Source organism: Sphaeramia orbicularis, chromosome 8 (assembly GCF_902148855.1).
Source record: "Sphaeramia orbicularis chromosome 8, fSphaOr1.1, whole genome shotgun sequence".
Classification (NCBI taxonomy): Eukaryota; Metazoa; Chordata; class Actinopteri; order Kurtiformes; family Apogonidae; genus Sphaeramia; species Sphaeramia orbicularis.
Window position 1 is genome coordinate 21,217,730 of NC_043964.1, and position 14,892 is coordinate 21,232,621.

At 33.8% G+C, this 14,892-nt stretch overlaps 1 protein-coding gene across 1 annotated transcript; it reads left to right on the forward strand.

The window, feature by feature from the left end:
- The first annotated feature begins 8,614 nt into the window (after positions 1-8,614).
- hcrt (hypocretin (orexin) neuropeptide precursor) lies at positions 8,615-13,380 on the forward strand. The gene is made up of 2 exons (XM_030141873.1): positions 8,615-8,946; positions 12,918-13,380. Exons 1-2 carry the CDS (start codon positions 8,869-8,871, stop codon positions 13,272-13,274), a joined length of 435 nt encoding a protein of 144 aa, XP_029997733.1. The 5' UTR covers positions 8,615-8,868; the 3' UTR covers positions 13,275-13,380.
- Positions 13,381-14,892: the final 1,512 nt, after the last annotated feature.

Sequence of the window (14,892 nt, forward strand, 5' to 3'; positions counted from 1 at the left end):
TCATAAAAAGGTGACAGTTTGGAAAAGGCTGGTCCAATTCAAAGATGTTTTACATATGAAGACCATTACCCATAAAGACCCAGACATCCACCAAAACCTGATGTAAACTGTTTAATATCTGTTGATCCACTAATCCTATCAATACATGTAAATAACTGGTGTAAAATACAGTTTGTCATCTTTTTATGGTCATCAGATATGACCCATTTGGACGTTCAGAGGCTCCATAGTTACCGTGGAAACACTGTCATCTTCTACAACATTGATTCACCAGTAAAAACCATGGAGTTGGATCAATGACAGTAGATGGAGACATTTGTTTTATGCTCAGTTAAGTATATATTTGCTGAAAAAGTCACTTTTTCTTTAGTTTTCTCTTCAGATTCAGATTCAGAAAACTTTATTTATCCCTTACTGGCAATTCATTTGCAGCTTACCACAGACATCAGCCCACATCCAAAGTGCAGTGTGAGAAACATAAATAAATCATTGCACAAATACAGGACTATTGAACGCAACTACGAATAAATGCATTTAAATAATCAACAATAAATAATAATAGATCTGTTTCTGATCTAATGACGCTCAGCTTTTATGAACATCTCATACACAATCTCACACAATCAGTGAATTAAAAATGAGAAATTACCCCATTTTCACTGAACGTACATTTGACCGATTTAGCTAGTATTATCTTCAAATTCAGTAAAAGATGGCACAAGATTGGAAATTAAAAATTTAGTCTTATTGCAGAACTAGAATCAACATGTCAAGATCAGATTTTCCTCCAGTATCTTAGTCTTTTTTCCAGAACACCGCCCCCTGCAGCGATTGGCTAGTGCATTTTCATGTCAGAACATTTTCTTATAGTATCTGTTATTTTGTTGCTGACCTTTACAGCATCGTAGTGTTGTATGCTGTCGCTGCTGGTTATTTAATTTTTCTTGAATGCCAGCACTGACTCCTCTGGAAAATCATGTTTACTTTAAGATTATTCAACATGATGCTTGAGTTCTTACAGGTTCATGAAAAAGAGGAGTCATTTATTGAACGATTATTATACTTAGTGAATTACTGAATTTTGAAACATATTATGCCATTAATCATATATCTACTGGTCTTTTGTTGTAAAAACTTAACATGGCAGAGACGGCGTAACATGAATATAGATGTTCCGTTACTAAAATATTCAGCAAAGATACAATATCAAAATAAACCTGATATTATGACTAGAGATAGTTAGAATTTTAAAAAGTAAATTGAACAATTGTAAAAAAAATAAAAATAAAAAAAAAACTGAAATATTGGACATCCAAGATGATTTCATTAACCCTTTCATGCATGAATTATGAAAAAAAAGTATCTAGATTTTTTTTTTAGATTGATTTTATTACTCAAAATCAGGCTAAAGTTGAAATGCATTTTGAATTTTTTTTTTTTTTTTTTTTTTAATATGGTTTTATTAAGAAGATCCTGAGACCCAGGAAAGTGCAACTTTTGGCTTTTTTTTTTTTTTTTTTTTTTATAAAATAATTGCCTGTATTGGAAACACCATGATGCAACAGTTTTCTCAGATGCATCTTTTTTTTCTTTTTTTTTATGGAATGTCCTTTTTGGTGGACAGTTGTTTTTTTAATAAAACTTTTAAACTCTTGTCCACAAACATGGACAGAAAACCAGTAGCTGGGTCTGAGGAGGTTAAATTTATGAGATCACAGAGCAGTCAGAATTCTAAAACTAAGATGACGCTTTTTTTCATTTTCATTGCGTAAGGTCTATAGCAGGGGTGGGCTATTATTTTTCCTGTGGGGCCACATGAGAAACTTTGACAGTTATTAAGGGCCGCATCAATTCACTTGCAGCTCTGCTCGATATATATCTCTATAAAAACAGTAAATGAAACAGTACAATGATACGATGGAAATGTGGAGCACAGAATACAACTATCTAATGAATATTCACAAAAACATTTTCAAAAATGTGCAAAACCAGCTCCATGTTAACTTTACATGAAAAACCATAAATGCAGCTTTGTTTGTTTGCATATCTCAGTTCCTTTTCTGACTTCAGTGAAGAAATACTTAGAAGTCCATGTCTTGTTAAAATCTGTGCATTCTTAATCAATCTTTCTTCCTTTTTTTGGCATTAGCTGACATCTTAATGGGCTGAAACTGACCAACAAACCAATAAGCTTTATTATCACCATAAGCTTCATGCTGAGAATGGAAAGTACAGGGTGTCCCATAAGTCTCCATACATAGGAAAAATAAACGTTTCTTGACATAAACCATTTTTATTTATATAATATGCTCTATATGACTGCCATTTTGTCGGGAACACATTTCAATGCGTGTCTGCTAAAGAACTATGAAGAGGAAATATAAAGAAATACATGTTAGAACCATATATGTATGGAATGTATTATGTCTCCTATGTATGGAGACTTATGGGACACCCTGTATGTGCGAAAACACGCTAATTTAGCAGATCCTACTAAATAAAAGCTGTGCCGTTGCATTGGTTGCATCTATTACCCTGATAAATATTTGCATTGACTTTTAATTTGCCAGTGACCTCATGCCGGTAAGGGTCAGCCACGGGCCTTACTTTGCCCAGGTCTGGTTTATAGAGACTGCTCCCATGTGGTTTGGAGAATATTGCCTTTACAACCCTATGGAAAGTGAGCTTCAACTATGTGTCCACAAATGTGGACGTCATGCATGAAAGGGTTAACATAGCTCATCTAACAGTGGAAATAATAAAATATGTTGTTTTTTTTCTGTTTTTATACACTTGAAAGGGGATAATTATCACAGACCTGTGATGGATGATGGATTTCTATTGTATCTTTTCAGAAAAATAACAGAATGTTGCTGCATGAGGCCCACAGTTTCTTTCTCTCCGCTGTAAATATGGAATGGTTTTTCCATGTGAACCAAGGTCTCCTCAGTCTTCTCTTCTGTCTCTCTCCTGAAATGCAAAAGGGAATTGGTCGGTCCTCTAATGATCTGTGTTGGACCCAGGGAAACACGGACTAAATGGATGGGTCGAAGTAGATATCCCTGTCTCTCTTTGGGCAGTGCTAGTTACATGCACCTTCACCATGTACTCTAGCTCTGTGGGTACAGGCTTTACCTCATTCTGGCATTTTATGCCACAAATTTGCCTTCTCATTTCCAGAGACTACTTGGCATGTCTTTGAGCTTTTATTTTGTCATGCTCACGCTCTTCCTCTTCCCACTTAGACATAAAAAATAAAGCTAAGTGTAGATTTTCACTCCTTTCAGTGAAGAGGATGTCATTTTCATTTCAAGGGCACAAAGTAGAGCATTTCAGCACAAACCAGGGAACTGTAGAGCTAAAATAGAAAAACATAATGCAGCTGATGTGTTCAGTCACAGTAATGCTCTAGCACCCCCTGCTGGTGTAACCCTCCATCAGGCCCTGCACTTCTAAAAGGGGTCGCTCCATAGGATTTTAGTTCTTTAGCATTCCTGGACTCTCCCTACAGGGACTCTTTGTCTTCTCCACAGGGACTGTGTGTGTGTGTGTGTGTGTGATGTTATGTGAGTTGATGTTTTGGTCCCGAGGGTGGAGCTAGCCCTCGCCCTTATGTGGCAGAGCTCACCAGCCGATCACAACTGGAATATTTCACCCAGCCTATTAGAGGCAGAAGGTGAAAGATATAGGAGCATCATACTGCTGTCAATACAAACACAGATAAAGTGAATATAGATGTAAACTTTATGTAAAATGTATGAAGGGTATATATTGCTATAATAATTCTTGCAGACACAGACATAAATGATTGATATTATAATAACTGTTGTTAGTTATATTGATATTCTGATTCTTTTTTTAACATTATTTCCACACATACAATAATTTCACACCTGGTGTTCTGTGATGCAGATAAGGACAGCCAGTGCATGTGGGTTTACTAGGATGAAAGGTTAGCGCCGCAACACGAGGGTCAAACAACAACCTGATATGTGTTTCACTGCAAAATGAGTGTTGATTCTGTAAGAGCTCCTTTAAGTGGCCCATTAAAACTGGCTTCATTGTTTTTTCCTGTCTCCTCTCTTTCACTGCTCCGTAATGACTCCTCTTTCAGAAGTGGGTACATGGGTTTTTAAGTGCCCTTCACGGCATATTTCACTTGAATTTTACTAATGCATTCATCAGTATATTGACAGATATTTTGCTTTATTTATGTGTGATGATTCAGATGACACTCGTTATATAAACCAGCCCAAAAAATGTATTCTTTTCATTTTAAAAGCAGCTTTTGCAATGAATAAAAAGCAGTCCATACAGCTTTCCAAATGCTTTATCGATTGCTTTTGGCTTTTTTAATTTGCATCTTGTTACATGCATCAGTACACTAGCGTTGCATTGTTTATATGATACTCATGATCAGATAGACTGGTGTAAAGAATTGCTTCCTGTTGTCCATAAGGAAGCAGTGACTATTAAACCCTTTCATGCATACTGGTCACTACAGTGGATAGTTATTCTACAGCTGTTCTCTTGTATATTCATGGATTTTATTGTTTTAGTTCCATATCAGACAAAACAGTGGACGCTTATGCATCATCTCAAACACTGACATTTATACCATTACTGTAAGTTTGCTTTTCTAGATAAACCTGATCTGCACTAACATGTTTGAATGGGAATCAATTGCTTGTTATTGTTATTCAACTGCGATTAAAAGGGTTTTATTATTATTATTATTATTATTATTATTATTATTATTATTTCTGTGAAGTGAGCAATGACTAGTATTAGAGTATGTCAAAATGTGAGACAACAGCAGATTAGCAGCATTAAAAAGGTTTTTATTTCATAGTTTTCACATAATATATCAGTAAATACATGTTTCTTTGCTTCAAAAATTAAACACATATGACGTCAAGCTGAGTGGACATTTTTGGAACTCCATGAAAAATAGGTTCAAATGAAAATTTGCAATCGCGTTGTTTTTTTTTCATGTATACAGAAGAATAAAAACACTCAGGAAAAAAAAATATTGATTAAGGTTCTCATAATTCATGCATGAAAGGGTTAAGGAAATGGCTGGAAGATGCAAAGGCTGCATGCAAAGCGTTTTCTACATCCTGTTTTGTTTTTTTTTCCCCATACCTTCTATTTTACATGACAACACAAATCACATGGAATCTAACCTTATCAGCTCTGATCTGAGTCACTTCCATATGTTTTTGTACTTCTCATTTAACCCCTATTTATCCAGGAAGTCCAATGAGAATAGAATCTATGGCCAAGAGGGCACACTATTAAATGAAAAAAAAAAAAAAAAAAAATCATAAAATAAAGTATGGCAAAATTCATATTAAGGCAGATGAGGAAGGATACATGAAAACATGAGTTAAAATCCATTTTGGGAATATCAGATACAATCTTCATTTACATGTCTTTTGATCGTCTTTGGGAGGCTAAATCATTAATGGGTCCAATCAAGTGGTAACATGTGGGCACATAAGTTTTTAAACAGTCTCTGTCATGTAAGCAGAGTAACTTATATGCATGTATTATACATATTTGAGTACATATTTAAAAGCACTTTAACATTATGTACAATAAAAGTTGGGGAGATAAAATTTTTAGGTGAAAAATGTCAAATTACTGCGCGGACTTGAAATGGATATCAGTTTTTTTTAACTTTACGCAAACATTCAAAACGTGCAGTTCTTGACAGAAATTGATATCAGCTAGGACAAAACCTTTTAGATATTATGTTCAACAATGCTGAAAATAAATTTTGGAGTAAAATATTGAAAAGTTTCTGTTTTATTGACATGAGAATGTGGTAACACACTCAAAATGAGGAACATGGGTGTCTGTTTTAACAACACTAGTATAACATGTAGGTTCTATTATATTAATTCATGTTTAGTGGTTTAACATTTTTAAATCATGTCTTTTTAACATGACATATGAATATTAAAAAAAATTTAAAAATTAAAATAAATGAATAAAACAATTTAAAACTGTAAAAAATAAATAAATAAATAAATAAATAAAAAATAGAAAAATTAAATAAATAAATAAAATCTAAAAAAAAATGTAATAAATAAAAAAATTAATAAATAAAAAATAGAATAAGTAAATAAAGTTTTAAAAAAGAATGAAAAAAGAAAAAAAAAAAAAAAAACAGGACATGCAAAATCCTTAAAACTACAACATTCCTTTATGTCAACACAACCTAATGGTTTATGTAGGAATCCCATCTACAATACCCCTCCACAACAGAAGGTGACAGTCATTTAGACTAGCCCTTACCCTACCCTAAGTCTTGGGCTTGTGGGTATCATTTAGTCTAGCTCAGATCTAACCTTAACTTTAATCCTAAACCTAGGATTATAGCACCAATGTTATCTAGACACCCCCCCAGAAGTTTCGCTTCCTTTAACTCGTGAATAATAACTTAAATGAGCTTTTAGTGGCAGAGCTCAGCTCTACAGCTACTCTCTACCTACCGCTGTTTTAAAAAAGGCTTAGACACTGATTAGCACATGACCTCAGCTGACACACTTAACCCAACACCACCAGGTTCTGCAAAACAACTAAAATACAACCCACTTATAACAACATTTGTACTGACGTTACCTTACCTTAGAAACTCCATAATTCTGGTTATGGTAGTTTAATCTCAACAGCTGGCCAAGTCAAGCTAGCTAATGAATGTCTGCTAATACAGGAAATACGCTCGATAATTTAAATGACGATATCTTATTAACTTACCGCTGGAGTTGATAGATCAGCTGCAATAGAAATGAATGTGTTCCGATGGCGTTACACTCAAGGTTTGGAACTATTGGCCCCTCCATGACTCGGAAGTAGGTGCATATTTCGTTGACAACGGGGGTCCATGTAAGTGTCACAACTCTGATATATATCGAGGACTCTGGGTCGGGGTTTTCATGACGGACCAATCAGGAGACTCCTCATTTTTAAGACTACTACTACAGAATTTAATGCCTATTTCACAGCCATACTGGCAAAAATATGCGACTCCGAGAATGTATTTATTTACTCCAACACCTGGGCTGCAAAGTCAGCGATAATTGGTTCCTAATTTCAACATAAAGTGTTGGGTGGGACCAAGTAGACTTGGGTTACTTTCTTTGCATCTTGGACATTTCCCAGACACATTTAAACACAATCCAATGAACAAATTTACGGCAACATAACTTAAGACATATCATATCAAATTTAATACCTTTTAAAGACTTTTTTTTAGGTATTAAATTGGCTAAAATTTACTTAGGGGGTCAAATGAGTGGCCATTTTTGTCCAAAAAAAAAGTTGTAAGAAATGCATAGAACTGTGTTGAAATAATGCTAATCCATTTGTGCACAGACTACTGATATTATTTGACAGTGGAAGCTATATTTTCAGAAATATTGGATTTGGAATAGCACGTGTATGTGAAAACTTTTGCTGGTGGACGGACGTGACAGTGGATAAATGTTAGTATTGTGGATCTAAAACAATAACAGCTGACACAAAAACACAAAATGTGGCAGTGGACGGATGTGACATGATTGTTACGGATCCCATCATACTGATGCTCGGCAGCCATGTCACCGTTTCCTCAAATGATCCCTGTGCAAAGATTAGTATCATAACTATTTATTGTATAGTTTATCATCATACTAAAGAGTAAATAACAATATAGAATTGTTATTTCTTTATAAAAATGCTTATTATTAGAAAACTGTTGATTTCAAAAGTGACGTGTGACATTCTTAATGTATGTATTGGTGTAACATTAGCAGGATGGATCAGCACCATACTCCATATTGCAACCTGTAAAAATAAAACATGTGATATGTAGTATAGAATCTTGTAAGAAAAACTGGGGAATCTAAAAGAATAGAATATTTGTTTTTCAGGTCAATCCAGTTAAAATATAACTTGGCCATTTGTGACATGAAAATATAACATTAATTGTGATGAAATTGGACATTTTTGAGCTGAAAACATAGTTCATATGACCATTAACATGTTGCAACAGAACTGAAATCCTGTAAATTTGCATAACTTGCATTTACCAACACAAAGTTCCTTTGGGGATTCACTTCTATTGATTTCTTATGCACAAAGACATAAATAAGACCTCTAAGCAAATTTTAGCTGATATACAGATTTGTAAATTCAAGACTTTTCAGACTTTGTAAGACCCCGCTGGAACCCTGGTAACCTTCTCAAAACAATGCTACGCTGAATGTATGCCATAATCAAAGCTCGTGTGTAAATGTCCTCTGTGTTCGGTACCATAGGTGGGTGTTCTTCAGTTGTGGCCCCATTAATTTTTCAACACTGTTCAACTAATGAGTGACTGCTCTGTATAGCAGCAAGAAAATGCTCAAACTGACATAGTAACTGTTAATATGACACCTTTTGTACAATAGGATAAAGTCCATACAAGCTCATTAACATGACTTAAATAGGCTTGCCATTAAAACCGAGGAAAGGGCACCTGGGCTTTTCTTTATTTGTAAGGGGCTTTTTTTAGAACTCATTGGACATATGACCTCATTGAGTCAACATAATGGTGTGTCTTAATAAACCTTTGGCATGCAGACACAAAGCCATACCTGCAGATCATCAAAGATCCAGAGAAGTGTCTTGGAGATGATCTGCCGCAGAAGACTAATTAGTGAACGTAAGCTTAACATAATATTCAACCTTCCAATGAGTAGAAGGTAAAGACATGAGAATTAGAGGGGCTTTTTGTTATGTTTTGGACGGTGGAGATGACGTCCACACAGGGTTGATGTGGTGTACATGACAGGATTATAAAAGACACTGGTTCTTCACTTGAGGACAGAACAAGATCAGATGACTTCTCTTTTCACAAGCCACAAGTGGTTCCTCACCGACCTCCAGAAAGCTGCTGGGATGGACTCTTCTAACAGGGTACGGTGGCTGGAGTTTTGACTGAGTTTTGTGAAATGTAAAAGAGATTTTTGCATTGTAGTATGAATAGCTGTAAGATAACGCATCCTGATTATTTGCTTTGTTAAAATGTTCACATCTTTTAGCAATATTCAATATTATTATGTGTTATGGTAAAAAAAACATATATTTATTGTTATCTTACATGGTAACCAAATACTTGTGTTCCAGCTATTTGCATTTGTACCTTTGTTTTTTGTATTTTCAGCTTGTTTAACCCTTTCATGCACGAATTATGAGAGCCTTAATCAAATTTTTTTCCTGAGTGTTTTTATTCCTCTTTAGGCATGAAAAAAACAATGCGATTGAAAATTTTCTTCTGAAAAATAAATACAAATAAATAAATAAAATAAAAATAATTGAAAAAATTTTTTAAAAAAATCAAAAAATCAAAATAATAATAATAACAATAAAAATTCTTATCAACCTATTTTTCATGAAGTTGCAAAAATGTCCACTCGGCTGGACACCACACATTTAATTTTTGACACACAGAAACATGTATTTACTGATAAATTGTGTGAAAACTCTGGGGAGGGCTTGTAATTCTGGGGGTTTATGATCAGGAGAGATGTACATAATGTTACCAATTCATGTCAGAAAAGATACGTAGTGTCTTAAAACTTTAATAAAGATATGTGTAAAAAAAAAAAAAAACAATGAAAAGAACAACAAAATCCATGAATATACAAGAGAACAGCTGTAGAATAGCTGTCCACTGTAGTGACCAGTATGCATGAAAGGGTTAAAGACCTAAAACTATTTTTGTGGCATTTCACAATTTTTTTTTTTTTCTCTACATTTAACCTTTCCTAAGCAATTTGTCAGCATTTATTACATTATTGTCCTCTGCTATTCGCACTTTTTAGCAAAAATCAGGTATTTTCCTCTATTTCATTTAATGATCATATAGATGTTCATAAAAGCTCAGAGTAAATTGAAAGGTTATTATGTAAAAACAGAGAAAACTGAAGAAAAAGTGACTTTTTCTGCAAAATACGACTGAATGGGTCAGATCTGATGCTGCTGAAAAACAGACAAACTGCATTTTACCTGAAATATTTGCATGTATTGATAGAATGAATGGATCAAAAGTAGTACAAATTTTAGTTCAGTGGATGTTTTCAGTTCCAGGTGGCTTTTTGCGTCATTTTAAAATTCTGACTTTATTGTGAAAATGCACAATTTTATCGTTTTTCATCTGACTTATATGATAAATATATAGTATTTGGGTTGCAGTTATTAATCTCCCTTTGTTCAGTGGATTATTATGGATTTTATGTTGGACTATGAACACTTTCTGAGGAGTGATCAAACATGTAGTCATGTGTAATACTAACAGTAATTTAGTCTTTTATTTTAATACGTGGGAAGACAGAGAACTAAAGAAGTTAATCAATAGATCGATCAACCAGAAAATAAAATAAAAATATAATTCAAATAAAGAGCAACAAATACAGTTTCTCTACATTTTCAAAAAGGAGCGGGTGAAGTAAACATTTATTTTGCTTCACACCATCCCGAAGATAAGGAGTAAATTATTCTTTATTATATAGAAATATACAGATACATAGACAACACATTCATACATATTACGGTTGTACAAAATTCAGAATTGAAGTGAGAATGATCCCTGAATTCTAACGAAATTCTTGAATTTGAATTGAGATTGCAAACAGGAAGCGGAATTGCAATTTGAATTCAAATTACAGGAAGTAGAATTGGAATTCCATAAAATTCTAAGAAATTCATGGTACATAATTAAGGTTTATTTAATAATGAAGCTTTACAGTATATATTACATATGATTAACCTGTTTAACCCTGACCATATTTTCAGGGGAAAAACGCCAAAAAAGACATACCCAAAGTAAACGAAGAATTACTTAGAATACTTATAATAATAAGGTTCATATGGATGTTCTTGGTGTCTATGGACATTTAGAGACCTCACAGAATCTCTTCTCATTGTCTAAAATATTGTATCTATTACTATGCCTGAGTAAACTGTAACAAACTAAAAGAGAAATTAGAGTTTTTTATCCTCGCCTGTTTTTTTTCGGCTGGATTGACGATGTTATGCCTAAATTAACTGTTCGTGTCAGAGATTTTTAATAGCGTATATTCCACCCCACAAAGATTAAAAATCATGTTTGAACATTAAAGTTTGCACTAAAATACACTTTTGATGTACTTTTATTAACATTAGAGTCTAAACTTTGAGCAAAAGTTGAAAAAAACATCCATTGTCCTGAATGATTATATTTTTATAGTAGATGAATATTAATATAATTTTTTCAGCCCACGGGCGGGCTGATAGGGCGAAAGGGGTTAAAACATGAATTTCATACAGATATTCAGACCAGAACAATACCGCCTCAATGACAAAACATCTGAGGAACTGTTGACCATTAGATGCAACAACGTTACCCTGTAAAGTACTTCAATACATGATAACTGCATTTACCAGAACATTGTTTCATTTGATTACTTTGAAATTAAGATATTGATAATTATTCAGTATTAGGGAACGTATGTTTAATGTTTGTGTCTGTACTTCCATTTGGAATTTTAAAAATGTATGTTAAAAGTATCACTGTCTAGCTGATATGTGATAAATGATCAAATGTAATAAATTCAGTTCCACTTCCTGTAATTCAAATTCAAATTCAATTCAACAACCTGTAGGGTGGGGTCAGTTCCAATTCATTCACTGAATTGAATTAAATTCTGAAATTCTGCATTTTGTACAAACCTGATACGTATATATCTATATAGAATGGAATAGATTTTTATTGTCACTGTCACAGGAACAATGAAAATCAATTTAGCAGCTCAGTTCAATTTAACGGCAATACACTTAGTGCAAAAGGACTATCCTATTATAATGGACGTTTCTGTGTCCGACGCGTGTGTGTCCAATCGATCTCCTGATGTTGCAGCACAGGAGGGCGTACGGGTGCAATGCCGCTGTTACACCACAGGAGGGCACTATTGTACAATGGCACCGCGGGTACAATACCGCTAGAATAAGACAAAAATGAAAAATATCACAGAATATTAAGAAAAGTAGGACTGTGCAAAGGCTTCAGAATAAAATATTAATACACATGTGCTACGAAAGTACTATGAGAACTTCTGAAATCAACAAAATATACAAAAAGAAATATACAAAAGCTAACTCTGTACTACAGATGAGAGGTGTGTACTACGGATAGGATATATACAGGTAGTAGTGTATATGTATATGTGTATATATTTATACACATGCACACATTTATATTTATATATACATACATATTCTTCAAAGCTTTATTGAGTGAATTTTTAATATTCCATGGTTTAATGCTTTGGGTCGTTTAAAGCTCAGGTTGGACCTATGCTCTGGTTGTTAATGAGCAAGTAAGTATTGAGGGTTAAATTAGATTAAATTATTTATTTATTTATTTTTTAAATGAATAAATAAATAAAAATGTAAAACAATAAATTAATCAATCAATCAATCAATCAATCAATAAAATAAAATAAAATAAATAATATAAAAAATAAAACAAATACAAAAAAATAAAAATTAAAAAAATACATAAATAAATAAAATTTAAAAAATAAAATAAAACAGATTAAATTATTTATTCATGACTATGTTCTGTATAATCAATTATACATTTTGACTGTAGAGTGTGTGTGTTTTGTGACTAAAAATTCCACTTCCACATGAGTTCTGATATATTTTTTTTTAAATTTGTAGAATAAATACCTCATTGTTCATGCACTTTTCAGCTCTAACCGGGCACATTTTCACAAAAAATCCTCAGTTGCAGATATGTTTCACTGATATATAAAAGTAATGACAACAAAAATGTCCATCTTTTCTCCAGTTTCCAAACACCAGCCAGTGTAAAAGTCGGTAAACTCTTGTCTTGTGTTCAGCAGAAAGCCCTGGCGTTGCTGTTGATGCTGTTGCTGTCTCATGTTGCCTGTGATGCCCACACTGTGGCCGAGTGCTGCAGCCAGCCGTCTCGGTCCTGTCGCCTTTATGTGCTGCTGTGTCGCTCCGGAAACAGGGGAACCCTCACAGGTGACGCGGCCGCCGGCATCCTCACTTTGGGCAAACGCTTAGAGGATGAGCATCGTTTGCAGAGTCGACTGCATCAGCTCCTCCACGGCTCCAAGAACCAGGCGGCAGGAATCTTAACTATGGGGAAGAGGACTGAGGAGGGGGTTGGAGAACAGGAAAGTGACTGGACAATGCAAGCAGGGAACACCATCACAACATCTTTACCTGTTTGAAACAAAATACCTGAGCTTACAAACATACTGGGACTCTGTTGGTAAAAAATAATAATTAAAAATAATGGTGATTTAAATGTTTTACTCTCGTCAAAAATCTGATTTCCTGTGAATTTTGTCTTTTTAAATGTAAAATGAGAGAATAATAGAAAGATGTGTACTATTGTACATATATGTAAAAGGCAGTGCGATAATAAAATAATAAAATCAGTAATAAATTGAAAATGTGCTGTTCTTTGGGTGTGTCTCCAGTATCAGCGTCACATCTGATTGTGTTAACATAGATGAATTTACTACCTACCCATTCAAGAAAAAAATTCACTTGATATAGGCCTAACTGATTTTTTTTTTTTTTTTTAATCTTTTTTGAGCAATATAACAGTACATACAAAGAAGTGGAATTACAGTGCATACATTATACTTTGCCTTTTATATAATTTTCCCCCATACCCAAACCAACTCCAAGACCCTCCGAGAAGGGGCAACACCAAGAAAAAGTACATTATAACGAAGTCTCTGTGCAGTAGAAAATCAATAAAGTACAAATAGTAACAAATCTGTGATATACAAAAATAATAACTGAGCCAACAGAAAATAGAAAAGAGAGAGTAAAAATGTAAAAAAAAATAAATAAATAAAGAGTAGACATAGCTTGTACATACATGTGCCTACTTTAAAATATTAGGCCTTACACAGATGTATCAAATGCAAAAATAATTGGTAGACAGAATGAATTAAGACAAAAAACAACACCTTAACAAACACACAATAGAGAGGAGGGTGGTGGTTTGAGAGGCAGATATAACTGAATTTGAACTGTTTTATAAATATACTATCTCAGTGGTTTCCAAACTTTTTTGGCTCGTGACCCCATTTTAACATCACAAATTTGTGGCGACCCCAGACATTCAAAATAGAGACTTTTTTTTTTTACTAAAATTAAATAGTTTTGGATCATGTAGTAGTTTGCTATACTATGTTGCATATAAACGTTAATTTTAGACGACATTTAGTCCATATAATGTATATTATTATAGACAGAGGCAGAAAAGCCAGGTGTAGATTACTGCACAAAGTGAGAATTTGATTTTCCTTGGTCAGGATATGTACAGTCAGTCCAGCTTGGATTTACAAGGCTGACAATTAATACTGAACAAACAAAAACTCAAACTATGAATTATGAAAGAGCTGCAGCATCTGAAACTGACCACAATGAACATTTGACAGATAAACAGTACCACAGTGCTGCAGTTTCAGACTCAGTTTGTCATGTCTTTTATGGATTGGGATTGTCTCTGTCAACTCACCATATATTTTTTTTATTAGTAAATTGTTGGGGGTTTTTTTGTTTTGTTTTTTTATCTATTGCTAGAAATTTCAGGTGACCCCATTTGAATTCCAGGTGACCCAACGTGGGGTCCCGACCCAAAGGTTGAAAAACACTGCTATCTCCTATATGCATTTACACTTCTCACCAAATCTAACAGCAAATGCATGTTAATTTACCTTATGTACTTATGTATATGAACAGATTAACTTGATATGTTTTTATTTTAAGCACAAATGTTGCTTCATCGGAGCAGAAAGTCTCAATACATGAGCATGTAACTTTTATGAT